The following is a 15,870-nucleotide window of genomic DNA, read 5'->3' on the forward strand; positions in this document are numbered from 1 at the left end:
TTTTATGTTTTATATACAGTAATATCTGAATAATTTTATATTTCTTTTTGTTTCACATAACTGGGAAAAATAAAACCCGTGTATCTGTAATTTTTTTTTTAAAACTTCTAATGTTTTTCCATCTATCTGTACTATGGGTTTAGAGGCACTCCATCACGTGATGAATTTTCTTTTTTTTTTTTTTTTTTTTTGTTTTTAAATTTTTAAAGGTTTGCAAGTATCCTTTGCCTTGCCCCCCCCCCAAGACGACCTCCTCCTGGGAAATCCTCTGCCTTCAGCAGGCCTTGGGGAGCTCCGGAGGCACCTCGCTCGCCGAGATGCGATACTGCACCTTGGTGTTGGTGATGGCCCCGTGCTTCTGCCGGAGGTGAAGCCGCAGCTGGCTCTTGTGGCGGAAATGCAGGGTGCACTTCTCACACTGTGGGCAGAGAGGCAAAGGCAGAGGGTGTGAAATGAGATGACAGTCAGTATACAGGTGGATGAGGGAAAAGTGGGAACATGGTGGGAGGAGCAGCACCCAGGGGCACTCCATCCCAGGCCTTCAGCTGCATACATTAGTTTATGGGATGCATAAAGGTAGAGGTCCCTTAGGAGAGGGCCCTGGCTCTGTGGACATAGCACCATATCTAGATGACCAAACCAGCCACAGGGCTATTCTGGGAGTTGCTTTTGACCCCTGCCAAGCTGGATGGCTCGGGAGGGATGTTTGGATGATAACCATTGCTTCAGTTCCCTCTAGCAGATGGTGAAAGCCAGGAAAGCCCCAGCAAAGAGCTGGGAGCCTGCAGGGCTGCAAGCAAGGCACGGCAGGCTGCTCGCTGGGTGCAGGTATCACCAACACAGAGGAGCTCAGGCCAGGCTGTCTGCTCCTTCCCCCCATCCCTGCACACTGCGGGCGGCTGTAATTTAAACCACAGCTATTTGAAGAAGTGTGACCTTCTTCCAGATGGGGTGGAAGAACAGAGCAGCTAAGATGTACCCAGCCTGGGCTGCATGTCAGTGTTTCCAACACAGGCACTCCTGACAAAATACCACATTGGCATCAGCTAGTGCACAAGAGGGAGATGGGGCACGAGGAGCAGGGATGTGACCTCGGTGTGGGGCCTCATGAGGCTGGGAAGGGGGATTGGGATGCTGCAACCAGCCCATGTGACTGCCCTCATGCCTTCCCAGCCTTCCAAGCTTGGCAGTGCCCTCCCACAGCCCTAACTAAGAGTCTCCCTTCCCCCAAAAAAGCAGGGCCACTCACATGATACGGTTTCTCTCCTGTGTGGATTCGAAGGTGACTTTTGAGGGTCTGCAGGTGCCGGAAGCGTGTGCCGCAGATCTCGCAGGGGTATGGCTTCTCCCCGGTGTGAATGAGCACATGAGCACGGAGGTGGGCCACCTAGAGAGAGCAACTCTGGGTCAGGACAGTCCCAGGGATGAAGGCATCCCACCAGGATCAGGGGCAGCCCTGTGGGAGTGGGATTCTGCCCAGTCATCTTTTTTTGATTTATTGGGCTCCAGCTGGGAGTCAGAGCCACATGTGTCCGATGTCTGGGATCTCCAGTCCTTAAGAACAAATGGAGCAGAGTAGCTACAACCAGTAGTTTGGCTTCCTACTAAGCCAAATTGGTCCCCACAGACCTTAAGGTCTGCATTTACCCCACAACACCATGGGAAGAGCTGCCCAAGGTACTGAGCTGGGCTGTCATTGGCATCCTCCTTGCCATGATGCATCACCAGTCTTGGGCAGAAGATCCAGCTATATCCCACCTCCCCAGGCACTGTGGGTCCCAGAGGTCACACGTACCTGGACAAATCTGGCCCCGCAAGTCTCACACTTGTAGGGTTTCTCTCCAGAGTGGATGCGTGTGTGGGTTTTCAGGTTGGCTGGTCGGTTGAACTGTGCCCCGCAGATGTTGCAGCGGTACGGCTTTTCTCCTGCAGAGCCCAAAAGAAAGGGTGAGTACAGGTGTGATCAGCACCCAGGATCCATGGTGCTCCCCAGAGCTAAGTCTCTTCAGGTGCCAGACCCCATGGCACAAAGCACTAGCCCTGACTCCTGTCCATTTTGCAGATGGCTGTGGACATGCAGCATTGGTCAGGATAGCTCTGGGTATCTCCAGAGCAGGGTGAGCTCAGGAAATACCTTTTCTTTTTTTGAGTTGGGAGCTGCAGCCTTCAGGGCAAGAAAGTCAAGTGGCTCTGCCAGCAAGGATTAACAGCATCATTCCTCCTGGCCCCACGACAGCGGCTGGCACCTACATCTCCCTACAGCTGTCAGCAGGCACCCTTGAACCCTGCCCTGGCACTTGTGTTGTCTCATCTCTCTGAACAGCCTTCCTGGAGCTAGCTGAGACTGGGAATTTAGGTCTAATTCAGTGCAGTAGCACTGAGTTGTCAGACCAGACTTCCCTTCCTCAGCTAATGAACTGGCTGTTGACATGTTAAGCATTAATAAAAGCATGAAAAAAAAGTAAGTCCTAGGTTTGTCAGCAAATGACTAAACTAATATCCCCTTCCTTTCTTAGCATTCATTGTGCTGATTCACAGAGTCCATCCATTCACAGATTTTTCCCATCAGCAGTTTCTGAATAGGGCATCATGACCTGGATTTCTAAGATACAAAAATAAATCTCAGACTTCTCCCTAAATGTTCTTTTGATTCTTTTTAAATTTATTTTTTTGCTTAAGACTACCACATAATAATCTGGAGGCCACACATCTGCTTTCAGCCACGTGTTTTGCAAGACACCTTTAGAAAAGGTGGTGCTCAGTGCTTTACAGCAAAGGAGTCTGAGCTCCATTCTTGCTGCAAGACACGATACGTCCCCCCCACTCCCAGGTTTGGTGCTGTCCAAGGGCTCCCTGGTAGAGCCAAGAAAAGCACCTTGCTCTTCCCAATGGGGACAGCTTGTGACACAAGCAGCACCTGGGACAAACCCAGCCATGAATGCTAGCATGCTCACCAACACACAGCCACCCCAGGAAGTTGTCCCCATGGCCAACACTGTACCTGTGTGGACGGTTTTGTGGCTGGCGAGGTTCCCCTTGTAGCGAAAGGAGGCCTGGCAGCGGTCACACTTGTAGGGCTTGTCGCCCCACTCCCTGGTGCTGTCCAAGGGCTCCCTGGTAGAGCCAAGAAAAGCACCTTGCTCTTCCCAATGGGGACAGCTTGTGACACAAGCAGCACCTGGGACAAACCCAGCCATGAATGCTAGCATGCTCACCAACACACAGCCACCCCAGGAAGTTGTCCCCATGGCCAACACTGTACCTGTGTGGACGGTTTTGTGGCTGGCGAGGTTCCCCTTGTAGCGAAGGGCTCCCTGGTAGAGCCAAGAAAAGCACCTTGCTCTTCCCAATGGGGACAGCTTGTGACACAAGCAGCACCTGGGACAAACCCAGCCATGAATGCTAGCATGCTCACCAACACACAGCCACCCCAGGAAGTTGTCCCCATGGCCAACACTGTACCTGTGTGGACGGTTTTGTGGCTGGCGAGGTTCCCCTTGTAGCGAAAGGAGGCCTGGCAGCGGTCACACTTGTAGGGCTTGTCGCTGTGGACTTGCAGAGTGTGTCTCTTGAGAGAGGCCTCCTCAGAGAAGCGGCAGTCACACTCATTGCAGAAGAAGGCTCCATTCTCTGGGAGGGTAGAGAGGAGAGCAATGAGATGGGCAATGAGATGGGCAATGCATGGGTCACCTCCTTGATGGGCCTGTGGAATGGGTTTAGGATGGAAGAGAGGGGCAGCCAGAGCAAGTGTTGGAACAAGCAGCTAACATTCATGTTCTATATTGCTTGCACCACGCTGTTACCTCCTGACCTTCTTGTGCACACAGGAATAATACACATGGTTTGAGAGAACAAAATCATCACGAACTATCTCTATTAGTGCCACACAAGCTGCTTCCAAGCAGCCAGCATGTCACCCGGACATCATTCAGAGAGGTCCACAAAGGCACACAAGTTATCAGGCATCCTCCAAAGGATGCTCAGCTCTGGAGCTACTCCAACACCTTTAGAAGTCTTAAACCTTTACCCATACATAGGTCTGCCTCGGACACAGGATCATCATTCAAAGTGCAAGGCAGGTCCCTGCAGTAGGAGGGTGTCTAACTCTTAAATCCTGTGTGTAGCTCTGAGTGCCGCCACAGTGGGGTTCCCTCTGTGGAGCTCCACCCACACTTACAGGTGGCAATCCTGCATTCCCCCTCACTGAGCTACAGGAAAATGAGTGCACAGATACCTGTCTCTGGGCTTGTAGGGTTTTGCAACAAGATTGCAAGCCTCATTATCTGCGTTTCCCCAGATGTGCACATTGGGCTCCCCGATAATGAAGATATCATGACGGATGCATGAGACACGCCATCTTGCCCAATCCCCATTAGGGTCATTACATCTGTCAGGCTTGTTCTCCTGTGGTTCTGGTGGGGTGGGGTGCACTGGTTTCCTGTCCTTAGCTACCAGGCTTGCAGCAGGTGACTAACTCCCTGCATAAAGTATCTGGATGGCGCTGGGGAAGGGGGGGAAGGAAGCAATTCCCATGTGCATGTGTCCCTCACATGCATACACACAGCTGGTCAGACAGTTCAGAGGGAACTGTAAAGCACTGTGGGATCCAACAACATGAGGGGCAGGTCTGTCTGCCTGTTTGGTCACAGGGCACTGGGTGATGGGTCCCCAGACTGCACAGCCCCCATGACTACTGGCTGAAAAAGATGACCAGGGATGCAAGACTCACCGCAGCTGGAGTCAGAGTATTCAGACTGGGTCTCCCCCATCTCTTCTCCAAAGTTTGAGCCAGGGGTATGAAGGCACATCTCAGTATGTTGTGGGGACTGGCAGCCACAGGAGCTGCACTTTGACGAATGCATGTACAGTGGGGACTGCCCTTCACTGCTCCGAGGGGACCCATCCCGGGACCTGTGGAAGAACAGCAACATACACAGCCGTGAGAAGGCTCTTGCTGTGCTTGAGCTACTGGACCCTTGTTTGGACCCCTCCAGACACAAGGGACAGACATGTTTTACAGGGACACCTTTATGGTGAGATGCACAGCATAGCCCTGATCAACAACAGGTCCCTGAGCCTCTATCCTTTGGGTGCCCATCACCAAATGACCTTAAGGTTCTCCAGGAATATCCAGGTTGGAAAACAGGCTAGGCAAATCCAGGCTCCAGAAATTGTCCAGAGTTGCCAAACCAGGCCAGGGATGAACAACCCAGTGTTCCCAATTCCACTGCCAGTCCAGGCTGGCACCGCTATGATGGGGACAGTGGGCACCCACCCAATATCACCAGCATCACTCCACCAAATGCAGAGGCTTACATCTGCTCATGACTGGACTTCCCAGCCCAATGCTACAGATGTTGCACACACCTCCAAACCCTCAGCAACAACGCAGGGAGTCCTGTTTATCAGGGTGGGGCGTGGGGGATGGAAGTCTTCTCACCTGTTAACAATATTGTTGAGTCTGCTCGCCTGTGGGATAGTAGAGTCTTCTCCATTCACGCTTATCTTGGTGGGGGATTGCACATTGAGATGCTCTGGCTCCATGGACTGCTGGCAAGTGGACATGGGCACATAGGTGCGAGGAGAGAGGGTTCCCATCTCGTTCTGGTCAGCACTGTCTTGCTTGGTATTCTGATTGAGAGAGTTGAGGACAATGAACTTGTACTTCTTCCAGTTGCAGGCTTTGGGGTCTGTGGGGTTCTTGGTAAAGAGGGAGCTGGAGTTCTGAGCGATACGGGCATTCTTGCTGCTGCTGGACTCGGTCGGTGAGTTGGGCTGACAGTCTGACTTCTGTGGGCTCTGTGGGCTGATGAGCCCCTTGCGGTCCAGGGGGGTGTTGGTGGGCTCAAAGTGCTGGCTGATCTCATCCTCTGAAGAGGTCCGCTCCTCCTCTTTGGCCACTTTATCACAAGGGAAATAGGAATTGTTCCGGATTGAAGGGACAACAGGTTTGGGGCCAGAGGCTACACTGTAGTGCATGTCACTCCTGGCTTCTTCAGCAGCACCTTCTTTCGGAGTATAGATGGTAGCATGGCACATGTTGGCCGAGATGTCGGTAATGGTTCTCATGTACTCGGTGGGGATTGTCCTGGAGTTGTCGCATGGCAGGATCCTCTCCTTAGGGAAGGCACCTGCCCTTGAGAGTTCAGAGAGAGGCATCCTCATCTCCCGCAAGTCATCATCCACAAGGAAGCTATTTAAAGGGAGAGGGCTGTATCCATGGTAGGAAATGGGGGATCCAGACAAACTATTGATCAAGCCAGGTGCAAAGGCCCTCCCATTGCAGAGGGATCCATTCTGGAGAGGCATGCCACTCTCTGAGACATCTCTGCTCCGATAAGCCATCACTTCTGGGTGGCCCAGCATCCGTCCAGCCAAAAACTCTTCCCTTGGGGTCTTCACAGCAGACACCATCTCTGCTTCACTGGAACCGTGGGAAAAAGGGAGGGAAATAACAGTCATTTTCAGCCCATAAAGATGCATTTGCAGATACCTTGTCAGTTCTTCCCTGGCCCACCCAAACACACTCTCACAGGCCCTCTAAAGTTCACCCGTGACACTCACCTAGACTTGACAAACCTTCGGCAGGTATCAACCACGTGCTCCATCTGCAGGTAGAGTGCTGTGGCCATCACAGCCATGATATTGTTCTCCCTCAAGTTCAGGCGGGACGTATACATGAAGTCCAAGAGGATGCAAAACCCCTCAGGGTTAATATCAGGGTCCAGGTTGATGACATTCAAGTTGCACTTGAGCTGGTCAGTGAAGATGCTGTAGAAGAGGCCACTGTGGAGAGGAGACAGAAGAGAAGACAAGTGTTATGACAATTCAGAGGAAGAAAGGAGAAATTGTCTGAAATCCCTTAGCACAGAGGGGTTTGTGAATGAGAAGGGAGGAGGAGGCAATTACAGAATTCCCTGAGCTTCCCCCTTATTATCAAGCTTGGTTTCTCAGCTTAGTAAGCGTCTTCTGCACTGTGCTTTTCCCAACTGGAACAGCCTGCTTTTAGATCTCACCTGCTCAAGGACTGCGTTCATTTAGAAATTCCCCTTTTTTTTTTTTTTCATTGTTGTTCTTACCACCATCCCCTTCCCACTGTGACTCATTTCTTTCAGATGCCTCTTGGGGCATCCATGTTCATTTTTTAGCCAAAAGAATTTTAAAAAAAAGGAAATGTTAGCAAAACATTTTTCAGATGTCTTAATAGTTAAAGCTTGGCTTTTTCAAATCTTTGTACATCGTCAGCAAGAGACCCTGGAAGGCATCTGCTGTAATTCAAGTGCGCAATGGTGGGATATTAATTACCATTCACTAGGAAGCAATTCCAGCAATTCTGGAAGTTGGAAAGGGATTTCAGACCCCATCAGACATCAAAAAATTCAACAAAGGTGGGTGCAGCCAGCAGCCTGGGAGCCAAGGAGGAATAGCTCTAAAAATAGCAGTGGCAGGGGACACCACGGTCACAGAGCACTCACTCACCCTAGTGAGCATCCAGCCCTCTCTCTCCTCCCCTCTCCTGTCCTGTTCCTGCAGCACATTTGTGCTTTGCCTTCAGGGATGTGCCTCACATCTGCTGCACTCCTGTTTGTCTCTATGGCCTGTGTGTGGGCAGATGTGGGCATGCAAGGAGAGAGGTGAAGGCAGCACGCTGGAGGCAAAAGTTCTCAGCTCTAATCCTATTACACGTATAAATTTCTTGGCAGCCCCTTTCAATTCTGCTTCTCTGCCTCTGTTTCGCTGTCTGTGAACCCCACGAGCCCCCCAGGACTGCAGCAGTGCTGCTGGTGGCCAAAGGCTGAGCGAGCAAGGAGGGAGGCAGAGAAGGACCCTGCTCTCACCTGCAGGCCATGAGGACTGTTTTGTGGGCTCTGAACTGCTCCCGGTTCACAATGATGACAACATCAGTCAGGATATCCCGGCTTCTAAGGCGGTTGAGATTGAGGAGGACATCGCTCGCATGGCGGGTGAACTGGATGCAGCTGTCTGCTGGTGAGGCCATCTTGAGTCTGCTCAAAACAGAGGTAGGGGGAAGATGAGAATGGAGGAACCACCAGGCAAAGAGACAGCTGCTGCTCTGGGACGTGCTCAGACGGCCAACGGCGCCTGCTAGGGGCAGCACCAGCTCCTTGGTCTCAGGGCAAACAGCCCTGCACCACACCAAGCTCCAGGCTGCCTCTCTCAGCTGACAGTGAGACCTGACAAGCCTCATCCCACCCAGCAAGATGGTGGGCAAAGGTGACCAGACCCTCCTGAGGATTAGCTAACAGTCTCCTCTTTCTCCCTGCCTTGCCCATGGTGACCCCACCCCAGCCCACTCCTCCCACTCGTTCATCTCGGTGAAGCTCCCAACACAGCTTCTGGCCTTCAGACCTTCCTCGGGAGCCATCCCCCTCACCTGTCTGATGTCTGGCTGTAAATCCAGCCACAGGAATCAAAACAAGCCTTAAGGTCCCAACTAAAGCTGAATGACTTCCACACCTGGAAAATCCTGCCCACAGAGGAGCACCAGCCCTCACCCACCAGGAAATTACTTTCCTACTCCCAAATGGTGGCCACTCTGGAGAGCTGTCCACAGTTTCCCAATGAACTGATGAGGAGTAGAACTCCTCTAACCTGCTGGGCTGCTACCCACACCACAGCCCAGTCTCTCCCAGTGAGCAAGGTTTGGGTTAGTCGAGGAACACGAAGACTTCCCCTAGCACAGCACCTGCTGATCCATCTCAGAGGTGTCCTCTCAACTGGCACCCAGGATGGCCCACATCTGGCTGTGCCTGAAGTTTGGGCTGGAACATGCAACTTCTGTCAAATTCCTCCCTGATCAACCCCCTCCCACAACCCTGACTCTTCCTCCTTCTCCTTCCCCAGAGACAGATGAACGTACAGTAATTTCTACAGAGCAGCTGCTCTCCTGAAAACAAATTCCAGCTGGGTCTAATGAAATATTTCATTCAACATGGTAAAGGGAAGGGAGAGGGAGGTTAGGAGGGGAAGCACAAAATTTAAATTTACATACCCAATGCCTCAATTCACAGTCCGAAAGTTTCTTTCAAACCTGCAAACAAAGCACAAGAAAACAAACGCCACATTAGCTAGCAATTATGAATTGGCAGTGGTAGGACACAAGGCTGCTGTTTTGCTGAAGTATCAGTTGGATAAAAGCTAGAGATAACAAACCTTCTACTCTCCAGTAAGGTTAACACTTGTTTCTTCCGGTACAGTACGTTCTTATCACAACTACAGGCTCTGAGAATCCAATCATAGCTTCTTCCACACCCTCTAGCCCAAACCATGGGCGTATGCCAAGGAGATTTTCATTTCCATGACTCAGGAACTTAAAGGCAGGTGGGGAAGTGAAGTCAAGCGAGAATTTTCTCACCACTTCTTTCAGAGATAACTCTTCCTCTGCCAAGATTGCATTCCTGTCCAGCGCTACATTCAAGACCCATGCCATATTCCCAGCACCTTGTTAACAGGTATGATATACACAAACATCTGCTGCCACTCTGCTCAGAAACCTGGGAAGAGCCTGAATACAGTCCTTCAAAACACCTACTGCCCTTCAGAATACCCACATGCTCCAGCCATAGGTGAAAACACCCTGGGATGGGATTTCTCAACAGATTTGGGAGGACACAGGAGTCAAGAACCAAAGTGACTTGGCCAGGACTGCACAGAAAGCCAGTAGTGGAGACAGATGAGGACCCAGAACAAATGCCTTCCTCTTGCTGCTGCAAAAGCCCACCCCTAAACCACAGGCTGTGTCCAGCCACTGGCCTCACAGGCAACACAGCTGGGGCAGAACAGCAAAGAAAGCCAGGAGTTAGCTGCCTTCCAGAACTTATACCGTTCCTCCCAAATTTACTTAAAACCAAAGACAACTGTCCTGGCACCAGCACATGAAAAAGGTCCTCAGGCAATCATCCCAGCAGGTAGAAGCACAATAAATAAGTGAACCAACAAACCCCAAGACCTTCTTCATGCTACTTTGAGGATCAACCCCCAGAAACTGGATGGAGACTGCAAGACTGCCAGGACTTGCAGAAAGCCTACCCATCTCTGTGAGGTCAAGTGTCTCCTTCCCTCTACCTTGTGGGAGTTATGCAGACCTGGAGCCCAAGGCTTCCTCACATCCCCAGAGACACCAAGATGAAGAGATGAGATTTAAGGCAAGGTAACACAAGCAAAACCCAGAGGGGTGTCTTACAGCCTCATTCCAGCCATCAAATACAAATCTTCACAGTTGTTCTGAGCGTGGCCAGCTTGAAACTTTAAGCACATACAAAAAGTGACTCACTTCCCAAATTCTGCAGACTCTGACCTTTCTGTACATGCTCACTGCCAGCCACTCGCTACCATCAATCGCAAGCCAAGGGACTCACGGTTTTCTGCAAAGAGCCCAGCACACATCCTTGTGTCCATACAAGTAGATTATGCATTTTGGCCAGCCATATGGCATCCCAACCTCAGCCACACTGGCAGATGTACTCTGCCAGGCACCAGAGAGTGACCTCAGTGTACCAGACATGAGGAGGTGACCCATCTGTAAACCAACAGTGAGATGAACTCTGTCTATGAGCATCATGTGAGAAGCTGCCACAGTCGCCAAATTCCCTTACCCACAGTGAGGTCACAGCACTGCTCGGCAAGACGTCCAGCTTCTCTCCCAGAGATGGACCCCAGGACAGTCCCCTCCCCACCCTCCCAAATTGTCCCTCCCAGCACAGTGCTGCTGCAACACCCACAGCCCCGGGAGCTGGGCAGGTGCATCCCAAGCAGCTCCCGGCTGCAGGATGTGGGCATGCAAAGGGAAAGGGACTTTCCTTCCCCTCCCTGCGCTGAGTCGGGTTAACCCTGCCCCTCCCAGTCTCTGCACAGCACCAGCTCTGTACCCCAGCACAGGAGATGCTTGGACCAGAGACCAGCAGAAAGGGACAGCAACAAGGAGCAGACACCAGTGATGTGGAACAGAAAAAACCACTGCAGACAAGCATGGCATTTACCATCCACACCCCCCTCAGAGCCCATGAGGCTCCCCCAGGCTCAGCTGGAGCCAAAGCATCAGCCCATACCCCCCTGCTCCAGCTTTCCTGCCCAGTACCTTGCAGGTGTGGACTCTCCGGCCGTGCTCCAGGCTGCACGCCAGGGCTTGCTGTGCCCATAGAGGAAGGTCTGGAACAGGAGCAGGGCCCATTTTGGGGATGGCCACACGGGACTGCTACTGCTGCTGCCTTCCAGGAAGGCAATGGGTCTGCCCCAGCGAGGGAACGGCCCTACTGGCACCTCCCCGAGAAAACCCATTCCTGGAAGGGAGCCTAGGGCTGGCTCTGCCTTCCTTGCAGCCAGCTCGGTGAACATGGGGAGGGTGCACCTTCATGTGGGGGAACCCCTTTCAGCTTAACCCCCTCTCATCTCCCTCACCCCAGAGCGGAGAACCAGGGACTTCTGCCCCAGTCCATCTCTCTGCCATGCCTCTCCATTCATCCACTCTCCCAGTTCATTCCTGGAAGGGAGCCTAGGGCTGGCTCTGCCTTCCTTGCAGCCAGCTCGGTGAACATGGGGAGGGTGCACCTTCATGTGGGGGAACCCCTTTCAGCTTAACCCCCTCTCATCTCCCTCACCCCAGAGCGGAGAACCAGGGACTTCTGCCCCAGTCCATCTCTCTGCCATGCCTCTCCATTCATCCACTCTCCCAGTTATAGGGAATCCCTTTTCATCCCACTCTGTGTGCAGGGGGGAACTCCTTGTTCCCCCACCCTTCTCAGCAAGGGGAATACCCCGTGATCTTAACCCCTCTCCCACCCCCAAGCACACACCCGAGGGGAGGACACCACTCACTCCCCGTCCCTGGGCTCCAATCTCCTACCCCTCCAGAGCCTGCAGCGCCGGACTCACTCACATCACCTTGGAGGAATGGCTGGGTGAAGTCTCCCTTCCCCACAGCCTCATCCCACACAGTGCTCCGAAACTGCCCGCCCAGGGGAAGCTCCATCCTGCCCCCCCCTTTCCAGTCCCTGCACCCAGCAGGGTCCCAGCCCCATGGGAACATCCCCTCTGCCTCCCAGGGCGTGCTGCCAGCTGCCTCTCCACCCTGCCAAGGAATGCCTGGTTTCTCCCGAACAAGGACCAGAGGGACAACCAAGAATATAGGGTGGGGTGTGAACACCCCCCCCCTCCCCCGGGCACAGTCATGGGTGCTACACATCACGGTGAAGAAGATGCTTTTGGCTGGGGGTGTGCAAGTGCCCAGCTCAGCTTTCCTGAATCCATACAATCCAGGGACACTAAGCGTCCTTTAGCTGTCACAGCAGAGTTTTATTAATTTAGTAGCTTCTGGTTGGCGTCTAGGCCAAAACGTGGCTGGGTTAATAATAACCCAAGGAGAGACCGAGAGAAGTCCTAGCGCACAGCGTCAGCACAGATCAAAAGCAGCATCACTAGTGCAAGCCCTGTCGTATTTTCCATCGTTCCCTTCCGTGAGTGGATTGCACTCGCTCTATCGAGCGGTCTCAATCTGATCCAATTTCCTGCCAGCAAACAAATGTTTCTAGGAAATGCAATACATTATCTGGACGGGTTTATTATCAGCATTTGGAACCAGGAAAACTGCATATTTTCTCGAGCGCTGCAGGGAACTTTATAGTTTGTACTTCAAAAGAGGGTTTAAAGGATTGCCCTTGAAAGCTGGCCTGGCTCAAGTCTCCACATTGTTTTGGTCTTTGCAGAAGAAAACCCGGGGCTTGGGGGAGGAGTATGCACACTAAAACTGCCTCCAATGTTTTCCTCCTAAAGAGGACTCCCCTGCCCTCCACCGAGCCAAGCTCTGGCTGTGAGGCAGAGGTAGTATGTGCCCTTGGGAAGTGAGGAGTCAAGCTTTCCCCAGCATTTCAAACGACCCCAAGCAATCTGGCACATTAATTTTTCAAGGGAAGGCAGGAACTGCGTCCCAGCTGAAGATGAGGGAGCTACTAGAGAGAACAAGAGACTGACTCCATGCCCTGTCAACACTGAGCCCCTGCACCAAGATGCCAACCCAACATCACGGTGCAGCAGGAGCTGAGTGTCCCCAGCAGTTCAGCCAGGTCCCTGCCCCAGCTGGGCTCCAAGAAGGTGTCCCATCATCCCTACCCCACACTGCGGCAGAAAACCACCAGCCTCCACCAACCCGACCCTCCCTGCCTCTGTCCTCCTGGGGCTGAGGGTGGCACAGCTCATTTTGGCACTAAAGAACTGCTTGGGCATCCTGCCTGGATGGGACGAGACACATACACAGTTTGGGGTGCCATGGCCAGGCCAGAGACACCTTCTCACCCCTATATTTAACCAAACAGATTTAAAAAGACCTGTTTCAGAGGGTGCCTGGTCCTACAGGACTCATTCTTCAGGACCCACTGTCCTGCAGTGTGCTCATCCCAAGCTCTCCCCTCTGTAAACACGGGTGCACCATTCCCTGGGGGTACCCAGTGCACAGCCCAAAGGCAGCAGCTGACCAGGAGAAAGGGGGAGACCAAAAATTTCCTACCCCTCTCCCAATGCCCTTAGTTCTCCCTCTGGTTTAGATGTAAAGCTGCACTGAGATTACTGAGGTTTTAAAGCAGTGCTGAAGACTACGCACTTGCTCCGATTTAGGGGTGTGTTTCTTTTGGCTGCCAGCGTCCTGCAGCGATGAGAACACGTAAGATCTAGCATGGATTTAAAAAAAAAGAAAGGAAAAGAAAAAAGGACTACATTTGCAGTCTAAATTTGCAGTCTGAAGGAGCTTACTGGTCAGATGCTGACTTTTGGATACTGATCTAACCAAACTGCAAACTGTGAACTCCTGAGGTTTGCCAATGCCTGCTGTAAACATGGAAACCAAGTGTCACTTTTTGCCAAACAGAAGAATGGTTTAAAAATAGATCTAGAGAAGAATACAGGCACTCGGCATACAAGGCTCCCGTTTATAGACTCCCATGCTACTATAAAATGGAACAAGAGGTTATGAGCACACAGGCAACTTTCCACCAAATTTAGATTTTACAAACTTCTCAGAAACCTGAAAACAACATTTCAGGCTCCAACTGAACCAGTAAAAGCTCTCTGAGTAAAGTTCACAGCCCAGATATTACAGCACATGGACTAAAACAGGCATGAAATGCTTCTTCAGCCTTAACACCATAAAGGTACATAAGCTGCACAGAGAGGTGCACTGCACCTACTGGTTAGAGCATACTTTTATGCATCTAGAGACTTTGTAAGAAGATTTTCTTTTTCATGGAGTATTCACATAAAAGGAGAGGACGGTCCTACAACACAGCCTCACAAAACATTACCACCTGTATTCGTAATGGGGTTTTGTGAATAACATTACTGTTTACTAAGGAAAAAAATGTAACCCAAACACAAATACTATTTCTACAAATTAATATTGGGCTGCTGCCATTGGGGGCTGAAAGCTTTCTGCAACGGCAAAAAAAAAAAAAAAAAAAGGAAAAAAATGGAAAATAGAAAGAGCCTATCCTTACAATACATCCCAAATTAGGCAGAAATTCAAGGGCAGATTAACACCACAACTCGGAAAGATTTTCACATGTGATTTCATGACCAGACCCGGAGAGAACTCCATATGGAAATGTCACTGACTTTAATAAGCACTCGGTTGTTTCCAATTAGGCTCCTTAAGTAAGTTCAGTGGCATCCAGAGTTTCCTCTGCCACCTTCCTCCTAGCTGGCAAGCCATTTTTTTTCTTTTTTTAACAAGCAGTTAATAAACATGTTCCCACTCCCCCGAGGCTTGCCGGCCCCCCCCGCGCGGAGCGGCGAGAGGTGACACTAGATGGCACCAGTTCGCTTTGCTGCAGGACCAATTTTTCCCCTTGGAAAATAAAACACCCCAACCAAACCTGGAAAACATATAATTTTGTCGATGTAATTCTGTTTCTCTTAAAACGCGTCTGAGCAACATTATTTTTATGAGCTTTTCCAGCCTTGTTTTGAAAAACTTAATGTTTCTGCTAGGTTTATTTTTGTCTCATCCACCAGCCGGCTGAATCCTCCCTGCACTGCAAACAGGAATGTCTAAAAAGTGTCACAAAGACTTTTGATAGATTTTTTCCGATTTTTTCATTTTTTGGGGTGGGATTTGTAAGAATCGCTTCTCATTCCAACTTCTTCCTTTGCAATAATAACTGACCAGTTAACCTCAACTTCCTCTCCCAATATTGACTCAGACAGAACTGAGGGGGATTGGAAATTGGAATTGAAATGCATCTCGAGAGATCTTTGATCTGTTTTGCCCGTCAAAATTGAATGCCTAGAGATGAACTCTTTTCTTACTGGAACAATGTAATAATCTATTCTTCTGGAAAATTGCTAGACACCCTTGAATATTTTAATGGCTCGATTTTTCTCATGGGGCAACATTTGCCATCTATAATGCAAGTTTTTAAACCTCAGCTCCTACCCTTAGAAGAAAATAACACAATCTCAGGTTCTGTCTCCCCGTGTAGATAAAAAGAGAGGTTTCCCCTAATGTATTTTTGAAGCAATTTTTGAACTGTAATTCCCCCTCCTCCAGAACTGCAGGAGGGAGCCTGTATTTGCTCCTAGAGCACTTATCCTTTAAACCTTTGAAACAATACGGCAAATAATTTTTAAAGCATTTAAAAGCTCGGGAGAGGAATCAATAAGCATTGCCAGATCGAGAAAAGGCCTGATCCCACACCCAGCTATGCTGACACTTCCACTGGCACAGGTATGAATTTGGCCCAGACAGAGATGTGGGAGCAATACAGCTCTTCTCCCTGAGCCTCATCCGTCTGGCCCCAGCCTCCCTTCGCACCGATCCTGCGTCTACTGAAGTCAGTGGAAAAAACTAACTGGGGCCGGGTTTGT

At 50.8% G+C, this 15,870-nt stretch overlaps 1 protein-coding gene across 1 annotated transcript in view; it reads right to left on the reverse strand.

Moving 5' to 3' along the window:
* The window catches only part of BCL6 (B-cell CLL/lymphoma 6), a 9,782-nt gene extending 727 nt beyond the window's left edge, over positions 1 to 9,055 (reverse strand). Inside the window, exons 1-9 of the mRNA XM_009074077.1 lie at positions 9,014 to 9,055; positions 7,839 to 8,006; positions 6,565 to 6,786; positions 5,441 to 6,424; positions 4,730 to 4,911; positions 3,463 to 3,630; positions 1,796 to 1,926; positions 1,250 to 1,387; positions 251 to 418 (exon numbers count right to left, since the gene is read on the reverse strand). Coding sequence (XP_009072325.1) covers positions 275 to 418; positions 1,250 to 1,387; positions 1,796 to 1,926; positions 3,463 to 3,630; positions 4,730 to 4,911; positions 5,441 to 6,424; positions 6,565 to 6,786; positions 7,839 to 7,999 — 2,130 coding nt within the window. The 5' untranslated portion in view covers positions 8,000 to 8,006; positions 9,014 to 9,055 and the 3' untranslated portion in view covers positions 251 to 274. The remainder of the gene's footprint in view (positions 1 to 250; positions 419 to 1,249; positions 1,388 to 1,795; positions 1,927 to 3,462; positions 3,631 to 4,729; positions 4,912 to 5,440; positions 6,425 to 6,564; positions 6,787 to 7,838; positions 8,007 to 9,013) is intronic.
* Between the last annotated feature and the right edge of the window lie 6,815 nt (positions 9,056 to 15,870).

Source organism: Acanthisitta chloris, unplaced genomic scaffold, assembly GCF_000695815.1.
Source record: "Acanthisitta chloris isolate BGI_N310 unplaced genomic scaffold, ASM69581v1 scaffold26104, whole genome shotgun sequence".
NCBI classification, from domain to species: domain Eukaryota; kingdom Metazoa; phylum Chordata; class Aves; order Passeriformes; family Acanthisittidae; genus Acanthisitta; species Acanthisitta chloris.